The sequence below is a fragment of the Mastomys coucha genome, unplaced genomic scaffold, assembly GCF_008632895.1.
Source record: "Mastomys coucha isolate ucsf_1 unplaced genomic scaffold, UCSF_Mcou_1 pScaffold7, whole genome shotgun sequence".
NCBI lineage: Eukaryota > Metazoa > Chordata > Mammalia > Rodentia > Muridae > Mastomys > Mastomys coucha.
The window spans coordinates 27,818,427-27,830,465 of NW_022196913.1; the positions used below are offsets into that span (position 1 = coordinate 27,818,427).

General features: G+C 39.5%; 1 protein-coding gene across 1 annotated transcript in view; it reads right to left on the reverse strand.

Annotated features, from left to right (window-relative positions):
- Positions 1–1,851: 1,851 nt before the first annotated feature.
- LOC116082008 (histone H1.4) overlaps positions 1,852–12,039 on the reverse strand; it is a 98,582-nt gene continuing 88,394 nt past the window's right edge. The window contains exon 2 of the mRNA XM_031358810.1: positions 1,852–2,629. Coding sequence (XP_031214670.1) covers positions 1,906–2,565 — 660 coding nt within the window. The 5' untranslated portion in view covers positions 2,566–2,629 and the 3' untranslated portion in view covers positions 1,852–1,905. The remainder of the gene's footprint in view (positions 2,630–12,039) is intronic.

Below are 12,039 nucleotides of genomic sequence, written 5' to 3' on the forward strand. Positions count from 1 at the left end.
TTTCAGCCTGCTTCCTGCCTGCCTTGTTGATATCACAGGTGCTCCACCACTAAGGGCACTGGGCACCTAGGGAACATACTTGTTGAAAGCTGCTTAAAGATGTGAACTAAGTAACTGTGTAAGATAAGGTAACAGAGAACCTGATCATCCCAGACTGCTTTTCTTTTGGCCAGACCCTAATCTTTGCCAGTGGCAAACCCAGTTACATTGAAACTGGCCTGCTTGCAAAGCAAGCATCTACAAACAACATATCTGGGGGAACTCTTGTCTCAGATTCCTTTCAGCAGCACATTCCTTACAAAGGTTAGGAAAGGGGAAGAAAGCAAAAGCTCCTATTGAAATGAAATTGTCTGACTGTGCTCAGGGACAGCAATCTTGGGACTCTAAGGCCAGTTCAGTCTCTAAAAGAGGAACTTGGATACATAAGAACACGAAACAGCAAGTTTAGTAAATTTTAATACCTATAATTAAGTGTCACCGAATTAATGATATGGAACTCGCATGCCATGTGGATGTGTGTTCCAGTGAGTGCGTGGTTCCCGGAAAATATAGCCATCACCCCCATTTCCAGGGCACCACGGAGTTCACATAAATACAAATTTGAAGCATGAGAAGCCTGGCGGGCATGGCACTACACGTGAATAAATTTCACTTGGGAAGAATTGAAAATTCCGGGCTAACTTCTTCACCACATGTCCAACAGACTGGGAATAAAGCACCATAGCTTTAAGTTTAAGGATACTTGAAACAACTACAATTCATTTGTTGAAAAAATGCCTGGCTCCTAAAAGTCTGAAATCATTCGTGAAAATGCCTACTTGGTGACAGGGCTGGTGGGCAATGCAGGAGAATGGTCATTTGGATTAACTGAGATATGATGGTCACGCGTTTTGTAATGCAGCACGACGCAGGCGATGCGCTTTAAAACGTAGTTGATGCCCATCCATGGCCTTGGACGGGATGCTCATATAGGGGTTCACCTGCTTCAGCACCTAGTACACTTACTAGTAGCTCTCCTTTCAGCTGCGTTTGCGCTCCTTGTCGTCCTTCTGTTTGTCGGTGACAGGTCCTAAGAGTCCTTGTATGGGGCAAGATCAGACTTCGCCAGCTCAGGCGTCCTGCAAAACTTAATTCCCTCCCACCGGCACACTAAACAAACATTTGGTAAAATAACTACTCCGTCACCAGTTACACCACATTAATTTACATTACGCAGTATTCAAATGAGGTTAATAAGATTTCCTTCAGGATTGGGTTAGTTTTAGTGTTTCGTCACGAACAGGAACGTAAACGACACTTGAAGGTCTACTGTCTCATTGGCTGTCTTGTCACTTGGCTTTCACCAATCGGGAAGTACGAATTAAACTGCACAAATCTGCTATAGCTAACCATTTAAGTACGATCGCTGTCAAAAAGGTAAATACAGAAAAATCTAAGAGTACTCTGGTTGGGTCTGCATTCTTCACTAAGCAGTCAGAAGTACGGTGAAATGTAGGCGGGGACTGTCAGGACAGTGATCCAACTCCTTCCGCTCTGAACAGCTTAATGCTTAGGATTCTACCACTAAATTCTTCTCTCTCCCTTAAAAGCTAAAATGATGCACATCGAGGTGGCAACCGTTTCATTTCATTGTCTCTTAAGGGTTACTTACGCTCCCCACCCCCAGGAAATAAACTATGTACACACTTAAGAGGAGGAAGAGTAACCCTGATAGCTATGCTAGTTAATACCCACTTCGTACACCCACATTTCCCCGGCCTCTTCTCTCGAGGCTCAGCCCACTAGGTAGCGCTCCCACCCTAACCACGCCCCCTCTGAATGTGCAACAGCTCTTTTACTGAGACTTGTGGGTGGCTCTGAAAAGAGCCTTTGGGTTGTTGGGCTAAGCGGCTAGCCAAAGAAAATTTACTTTTTCTTGGCTGCGGTTTTCTTTGGCTTAGCTGCCTTAGGCTTGGAGGTTTTTGGTTTGGCCGTTTTGGGCTTTACCGTTTTCGCCTTGGCAGGGCTCTTGGGCGCCTTCTTAGCCTTAGCTGCTTTCGCCTTCTTCGGGCTCTTAGCTTTTTTGGCTCCCGCAGTTGCAGCTGGCTTCTTTGCTTTCTTTGGAGTCTTCTTGGTGCTCTTCTTGGGGGTGGCTGTCCCCGCAGCCTTCTTGGGCTTCTTGGCTGCGCCCGCAGGCTTTTTGGCCTTGGCCGCGCCTGCCCTCTTTGCTTTGGGCTTGGCCTCGCCGGAAGCCGCCTTCTTGTTGAGTTTGAAGGAGCCGGAGGCGCCGGTGCCCTTGGTCTGCACCAGGGTACCCTTGCTCACCAGGCTCTTCAGCCCGAGCTTGATGCGGCTGTTGTTCTTCTCCACGTCGTAGCCGGCGGCCGCCAGCGCCTTCTTGAGCGCAGCCAGGGACACGCCGCTGCGCTCCTTAGAAGCGGCCACAGCCTTGGTGATGAGCTCGGACACCGGGGGTCCGGACGCTTTGCGCTTCGCGCCACCTGCGGCCTTACGGGCCTTCTTCTTTACGGGTGTCTTCTCGGCGGGGGCCGGGGCGGCGGGCGCAGCAGGCGCAGTCTCGGACATGGCGAAGCGTGAGTGAGGAGAGAGAACTCGAGCCGGAAGCAGAGGCACTGGCCGGGACTCGGGCCGCGGCGCTGCGCCCGCCCGTTTATATAGGGCGGAGCTGCGCCGTGATTGGTGCGCTGTCCAGCCCGCCTCGCTGGCAGCCGCGGAGTGTCCTCTCGGATGCGGAGTTGTGTTTGTTACACCTCAAAAAAAGCCAAAAATGTCAAAATTCCCTACATCGAATTGCCCAATTTTTCTCAAATAATGATCCCCGAAGTCTCGGGCTTCATGCACATCTCAAAAAACGAGCAAAGCACTAAGCCTTCTGCCAAAAACTTGCAATATTTCCCGCGGTGTTCAGCAAATTTCAACTCAGAGAAACAAAACTTTCTATTTTCTTCGTAAATTATAAACTGATCTTGGACTGTACAGTTTTTTGACCCATCAAAGACGATTCTCCAAGTGGTTAGCTTCTTGTGTAGCCCAAAACCGTGCCATTGGCATTATGATTTTTATTACAAATCTGCACTTAAGTGAGGGAAGTAACACAGGCTCCTCCGAGAGTCCTGCCTATTGAGCCGAGGGCATTTGAGTTCATCAAACTGGTTTAGTTCAATGCTTAAGAGATTATTTACCATTTTGAGTTAAATTCTTCTCTCCTAGGGCATGAGTCTATATATCTGTGACTTTATTTCTGCCAGCTCTACCTAAGTTTTTAAAGAATTTCTTAGTATAATTCTTTTCTTTCTGTTCCCAAGGGTTGGGGGCGGGGCTGTTGCTTTTCTATTTATCTGGACAACTACTCCTTTGGGTTGAGGTACCTCAAATTCAGATTATTGGGGTGGGGGAGACTAGAAAACATACCTATGGTGCATACATGAAAATGACTAATTTCCAAGTAACATATAAATGGTGTTTTCAAAGTCTTTGGAAATGAAGTTGAGATTTACTTTGAAGAATTTCTCTTGGGTCTTGCTTAATTCTTCTGACATGTTTTAGGACTAAATTGTAATACACTATAATAAAACTAGATAATTGAACCACTAGTCAAGAGAAACACAGATGAGAAATACAGCTCAGAACATCACTACTCCCATCGTTAGAGAATCCCAGCCCTGTTATTGAACAGCTGATCTCCATATATGGCTGCTACTCATGAAAACATGGGACTAATGTTTCCTGGATCTCCTTGAATGTCAGTTACATTCAAGGAAAATGAGGGGTTAAGATTTAATCTTAGAATCAGATTTGAGAAGACATTCAAGCAGAATCAAAGCCATGCCTTGCAAGATGTTAAATGAATTGTTTTATTTATGTAGCTATTCAACCAAGGTAATGACTTAGAGGTCAATGATAGTCCAGTGACAATCATTATTTCTGGCATGTCTGGTTGCAATTAGATTCAGAAATTACAAGTCTCCCACTACAAAGACAAGATACAATGTTTTATTATAAAATAGTATGGTATACAATAGTATAAGATACAATGTTTACAATAGTGTAAGATACAACATTATATTATACAATAATATATTGTTATGGCTGTTGTTTTGTGGTACAATTGTCTTTAACATCACATTATCAATTTTACTGCCCTAAACCTCCACATACAAAAGCAATGCAAATAGAGGAACATAGTAATTCAACACACTGTTCAAGAGGCATTTTTAAAATCTTGTAGTATTATCTTTAACGATGAATTTTATGTAAAAGTAATTTATATTATCAGTATTTTCATGCTACAATGTATATTTTCACCTTCATGCATTAACAAATGCAAACTTTGGTATTCATTAAAACTCTGAGCCAGAGCAGAGAAACTGTATGGGTGTTTGATATTGAACAGTGGAGATTTAACCCCTTTTTGTTAATAACAAAGAAACCTTCCTACAAATGGTAAAACACGTTAGTGCTTATTCTCCAGTATCTTTCTTTGGTTTCTTCTTTCTCGTTGACTTCAAGATAGGGGCAGGATAGGGGATTGAACTCCTTGAATTTTTTTTTTTATTAGATATGTTCTTTATTTACATGTCATATGATTTTTCTTTTCCCAGTTTCCCCTCCCAGGAACAAACAAACAAACAAACAAACAAAGACAACAAGAACAAACCCCTGTTGGCTCTCCCCTCCCCATGCTTGCCACCCCACCCTCTCCCACTTATTGGCCCTGGCATTCCCCTACACTGGGGCACAGAACCTTCACAGGACCAAGGACCTCTCTTCCCATTGATGATCGACTTTGCAATCCTCTACTATACACATGCTGCCAGAACAATTAGTCCCACCATGTATACTCCTTGGTTGGTGGTTGAGTCCCTAGAAGCTCTGAGGGGAACTCCCTGAATTTTGAGACAATTCAAGTCTTCTGTGCTTTCCCCTTAAACTGCTTGCTTAACAGAGAAGGCAAAGAACATTGCCCATCACTAAATCAGGTGTTTTGATATTTTTTAAAATAATGAGATAGGAACAATATAAAAAACTTTACTTTTTAACATTAATCTATCTGCCAGACAAGTCAGCAATAGCAAAATTACACACGTATGTATGAATCTTCACTCTTGTATTTTAACTACAAATTATAAACTTTTATCAGGATGATTCTGACTAATGACTCTCTATATATCTAAGAATATGAGTGTTTTAGTTTCTCACAACATGCTGTTATCTAGCCACACCTGAGAGCCACTGCTCTCTAACTCTAACTGGGATGAAATGAGGCAACCTTACCTCTTGACATGTGAGTATTTCTCGGGAAATATGGGCTTGCCTGTCATTCTAGTTTGCTTTGTTTTGTTATAATAAACTCCATGGCCAAAAGTAGCTTGGGGAGGAAAGGTCTAATTTCAGTTCACAGGTTATAGGCTATCATCCAGAGAAGCCAAGGAGGAGTTGAGCTTAAACCAGTTGAGGAAAGCTACTTAGTGGCTTGCTCCCTGGCTCATGGTCAGCTACCTTTCTTATCTAGCTCAGTCCTACCAGCTTATGGATGATACTGCCTACAACAGTGTCCTCCTACATCAATTAGAAATATAGAAAACGGCTTGCAAATATGTCCATGTTCCAATTTGGTGGGGGCAATTCCCTCTTCCAGGGTACACCAAGCTGCTAACCAAGATTGTCTACAACACTGGCAAAAACCTGGGCATGGACACACCTACAGGATGTGAACACATACAAGGAAGATGGCGTTCTGCATACTGCTGAACAAGGAGGCAGGGTTTCTGGCATACAACTGGGTCGAGGGGAAAAGTTTAGTTAATCTTGATAAGAATGGGGGATATGTAGGAGAGAAATCTTCAGGATACATCATCTGGGACCAGAGGAATGGGGAAAAAGCAATGATGGATGTTTTCTATATTCACTCTCAACACTTGAACCAGTGGAAAGCTTTGAGATCCCTCTGAGCCTCACTGGAGGAAGGCTTTCCCACCCCCATGGGGCTAATGAACCAGTCTTCAATATGACTATGCTTATGTCAAACACACTTGTACAGGACTTCACTTGCACTCAACAGTCCTGTTTCAGCCTCCTATGTTCCAGGGTGATAGACATAACCCACTATCCCTGTCTGACTTTAAAAAGAAACTTCTGAGCATTCTGGAGTGTTAGAGATGTGGAACACTCTGATCATTTCTGCTCTGGACTGCATAGCAACTCTTGTAAGAAGAACAACGTGATTTGTAGAAAAGTTGAAAGAGTAAAAGGCACAAACTTAGTTCCTTTTCCTCTGCGATTTTGAGTTTGTTGTCATTTTATTATGATGCTATGTATGATCTCATGGGTAGTGTTTTAAAGGCAGAGTTTGTGGAAAAGACGGTTTATAATAAACAGAGTAAATATTTTTTATCCCAGACATCACTTTTCTTTTCATTTAAATAAAAAAAAAATAAAAGTGTGGATTGTATACTCAGAAGTATTCCTTGCAATAGTATTTGGAATTGTAAAAACCGAAAATAACCCGTTTCCGTCTAAATGTGGGTGGTTGAATGAACTCGGGTATGTTCACATAAGGGAATAATATGAAGCTACAAAATGTCTCAGGAAGATCTCTATAAACTAATTTGGACTGAATTACTGGAAATACATATAAGTAATAAGATAAATCCAAAAGAATATTCATAATATGATACTCTGTGATAAAAAAGGCAAGGCAAGAAAGACACTTTTTGTTCATTTGCATAGAATACAGAGAAGATAGATAAAGTAAAAACTGAAGAGATGGCTTACATGTAGGAGGTAGAGGAGAAAGTAACAGAGAAAAAGTAATGGGAAGAGAGGACATTTTGTTTAGTATATTTTTTCATACAACACTGAATTGCCAATGGAACAAAATTTGCTATTCAGGCAAAATAAGCTCTTAAATAAGTGATTAAAACCAATAGGAATCTAATAGAATATAAACATTGATATGTGAACATGATAACATTGGGATATTAAGAAAGATAAAGTTAAAGGATAAAGGAAAACTAGTGACTGAATGCTGTAAGTCCAAAGCCACAAAGCTACATCTCCCTATGCTGTGATCTCATTGAAATGCTTCTTCAGGAATATAGTTCATTGATTTAAACAGCTGTTTCTATACATTAGAATTAGACAAACATATTTAATATTCCATGTTGTAGAAAATGAAATACTAGAAATCATTGAAAAGTGTTACCACTTTTATAGAATTAGAACACACTGTGAACTTGGAAAGATGTGTGTGTGTGTGTGTGTGTGTGTGTGTGTGTATACACACATATATTTATAAACATACACATATATATACACATATATGTGTGTGTATTTATGTGTGTATATATGTGTATATATATGTGTATGTTTATAAATATATGTGTGTATACACACACACACACACACATATATATATATATATATATATATATACACACACACACACACACATCTTCTCTAACAACTGATGGAGTGTAGAAGTAGGTCACCTTTTAGTGGCGATTATCACACTGATGTGATGTGGCTTTTATCCATCATTCACCAACCAAAGGAACTTGAGTTCCTTATTGAAGTTTGGTGGAGTTCATGGCTGGGGTAGAGTATTATTCAATGTTCCTGGGATATGGTTCAAGACCAGAAAATGAGATTGGGGGAAAAAAAAGAAAAATGAAACTTGTTGAAAATTGAAAGCAAGAAAATCTCAAGAAACAACTAATGGCCAGAACTAATCCTATTTGACAAAAGAAGAAGAAGAAGAAGAAGAAGAAGAAGAAGAAGAAGAGGAAAAAGAAAAAGGAGAAGAAAGCATTTGGTTTTAATTTTAACCCATGAATAATATATTATATATAATATATAATTTTATATATAACATATTATTATACATCATATTGTTGATAATATATCATTTATGATATACATGACCCATACAATAACATATATATTATATATCAATATTATATATCAATTTTATATATATGTCCAATATATTACATATATAAATATATTCCACAAATACATAGAGGTAGAGAAACTTTTATATGGTTTAAGTCTGATTAATAGATGTAGAAGGAAAGAAGGAGACTACCATGGAATCCCTGTTATGTTCTTATAGGTAGATATAATCTATGATGGATGTGGAAGGGCAGGATTCCCAGAATTTTACATAACTTTCCCAAAACATTTCTTAGGTATGAAGAAGAAGATAGTCCATTGTGAAGAATTCCAATAGAAACCACATTGACCTAGTAAGGTAAATGTTATGAAGTAGTAAGACATATCTATACCATTCACTCCTCATTTCAAGAAATGTGCTTCCCCATTTTGGCAATGCTTCCTGAAAAAATGAATCTCCTAGTTTGCCTTTCTGTTGCTGTGCTAAACACCATGGCCAAAAGTAACTTGGATATTATCTTAGTCATGATTCTATTACTTTGAAGAGACACCATGACCAAGGCCACTCTTACACAAGAAAGCCTTTAATTGGGGCTTACTCGCTTATAGTTTCAGAAGTTTAGTGCATTATCATTATGGCAGCAGACACAATAATAGAGAAGTCGAGTGCTATATCCACAGGAAGTGTTGTGTGTGTCTTTCATGGGCTTTTAAAACCCCTAGTGATACACTTTTCTCTAATAAGGCCACACCTTCTAATCCTCCTAATCCTATTAGAGTTTCACTCCCTGGTGACTTCAAATATATGAGCCTATGGGAGCCATTCTTATACAAACCACCATAGGAAGAAAAGGAGTTTTAAAATCTTACACTCTATAGTCCATCACTGAGGGAAGCCAAGCCATGAACTCAAGACAGGAACTAGAAAGGCACCATGGAGGAAAGCTGCTTACTGGTTTGCATCCACTGGCTGGCTCACATGCGTTCTTATACAAGACAGACCCACTTCCCCAAGGGTGCGCTTCCCAATCAACAGTCAAAAAGATGGCTCACAGACCTGGCCACAGATCATACCTCAATTAATATTATAAAATTATAATACTAATCTGGGTCATACTTCAATTGAGACCCCCTCTTATCAGTTGACTCTGTATTGTGTCAATTTGAAAATAAAACCCCACTAGGATAATACATAAAATCACTCCAAGGAAAACATCAGAGAAATGCAGCTGAGTATTCAGTTAGTGCACAAAGGGAATTGCATTCAGTCCCCAACTGATGCCTCTTCAAAATATTAGACCCATTGACAAACCCTTGCAGGTTGGAAGAGACAAAAGAAACACAAAAATGAAATTCCAAGTGATATTCTGAATCATATCTAAGAGCTAACAAAGGACACTAGTGGAGTCTGTGGAATTTGAAAAATATCTGAAGTTTAGCTAATATTGTATCAATATCCATTTCCTATTCTTGATAATTATATGCAGCTATAAAAAATATCAATGTTGCTGAAAGCCTTTTGAAGGAAATAAGGAAATTCTTGAGTGTTCCTTGCAAACTTTCTACAAATAAAAATAATTCAGAATAAAGCTTTCCTCAGAATGGGAGATTTTTTCATTCTTGTGTCTAAATCTGCATCTATTTATTTTTTAAGGTTTTTTTTGGTAGTTTTTTTTCCTCATGCTAATATCTTTAATAATTCAGATACTGCTCTTCTTTCTCATAACCTGGGTTTTTAGTGAAATAATTGACATTTATTTTTCTTTATTAACTTATTATGTACATGTATCCTTGAGCAATATGGTTCAATTTGCCTTGTTTTTGGAATTATTAGAAAATAATTTGAAATAATATCAGAGTTAGTCTTTTGTACCTTATTGTTGAGGGTGGAGTATGTTTGTTGCTTTTTTGTTGTTGTTGTTTTCTCTTTAACAAGAGATTTCCTTTAGTGTTTTGTTTTTGTTTCGGTCTGTTGCTGTTCTTTTTTCTGAGGCAGGAGGTCATTCCATCAGCATTGCATTTATAATCTTCCTGCCCCAGGCTCTGAATTGCTGGCATTACAGGTGAGTCTGACCATGCCCCCAAGTCCACTTTGCCTCTTTCCTAGCTCCACAGTGCTTCTCAGTGTTCCTCATGCTGTGGCCTTTAATACAATTCTTCATGTTGTGGTGACCCCAACCACAACATTATTTTCATTGCTACTTCATAACTCTAATTTTTCTACTGTTATGAATCATAATGCAACTATCTGATACGCAGGATATCTGATATGTGATCTCTGTGAAAAGGTCATTCAATAATCCCCAAACAGGTCATGGGGTTTGAGACCCATGGGTTTGAGAACCACTGATATAGAGGCTGCTTCATATAATTAAAGTAGCCCAGAATATTTATTTATTCTTAGAGTCTCATCCACGTTCTCAGTTACAATGTGGATAATTTATTTGTAACCTTGGATTCCTGGGCTATCATTGTCAGTGCTGCTGTTGCCACCAAATATGATAAAGACAGCAGCACGTGGAGGCCACTTAGACACTTTGCTTAGCCATTCTAGCCTTTGAACTACCTAAGTGCAAGGACCAGAAATATGAAGGACTGACTCCTTTGCACCCTATCTGAACTTACGATGCAACAGCTCTGTTAGGCGCATTATATTCTTCACCACTTACAGAGACTCAGGAGACAGCTTAAGCGGGGAGAGATTGGTCTGTGTTCACAGCTTTAGAACTGTCTAGCTCCATGGGTGTGAATTTCTGCTGAGAGAACAGTATAGTGGCAGTAGTGCGAGGTGGAGGCTACTTCTTGCCTCATGGTAGCTGAGAAATGGATAAGGGAAGAGGAAGGTACTAGATACATTTTTCCAGGATTTATCTCTACTGACCTATTTCCTGTAGGTGGATCCTACCTTCTACTTTTCACCATTTCTCAGTCATTCCAAACAAACCCAGCAGGGGACTAACACTTTATTGAGGTGAGAGCCTCAGGATCTAATCACTTTCCAGAAGACTATCAAGGTGCAAGCCCCCAGGGCATGAGCATGTGGCCTGATCTTTCCAATTAAATAGACTGGGCAGAGTAAAAATGCTCCTTAAAGGATGCTAAATTTTGTGTGTTCTTTAGCATATCTCATGAATAGCCTATTACATTTATTTACATTACATTACTGTAGTTTAGTAACTGACTAGTTATTCTTTTCAGGACTAGTTATTTTGTTAATAACCTTCACAAACAAACACATTTTGTATCATTGACTTCCCTCAAACACATTCACATGTGTATGACCTATTTAAAACAAAGATTTGAAGTACTAATAGATGCCCCTTTTACATGCTACTTTTATCTTCTCCATTATTCCTTCCTTAGTTTTAAAAAGGTTTATTTTCTATGTCAGTGTTTTACTTGGATGCATCTGTGTGCTACATGCCTGCAGTGCCTTTAGAGGCCAGAAGAGGACATTGCATCTCCATGAACTAGATTTATAGGCAGTTGTGATCCACTGAATGGTGATGCTGTGCTGTAAACCAGGGAGCCATCACTTCAGTCCCAGGATTCCATTTTAATAATGATAACGATAATAATGAGAACAACAACAACAACAACCAACAGGCCTGAGGCCTGATAGAGGCTGCCCAGTTACTATGGGATCCCAGGAAGGAATCTTTTGAAATTTCTAGCAAGTTAGCTTTTTTTTTTTTTTTTCTGAAAAAGTGTAGGTGGGTAATGTTTATATATAGGGATGAGAATTTTAGTATGTGCTTTCTTGGGCTAAGAGATCTTAAGAGTATGACATAGTGTTTACGTACATGCTGTTCTTATAAGCAGTACACAAATCTCTTAATTCTGGAAATAAGGATGGTCTCCTCTGTATGAAAAGATGACGTGTACGAAAAAATGCTTTCAGAGATGCGAACTACCTTCCCATTAATTTTAATATTTGTCCCATAATCATTTCCCTAATGAAAGTCTTTATTATTTACCTATTGAAAGATCTATTAAAATAAATAGATCTTTCTATAAAGGCAGGTGCCTTTAATAAAGAGATCTCAATGAGAAAAAAGAGACAACTTTTGGATTTCTTCCTCCTGCTACATAGAAGCTCTGGGCCATCTCTTTCTTTTAAGCTTTCATCTATGGATCTGTAAGAAA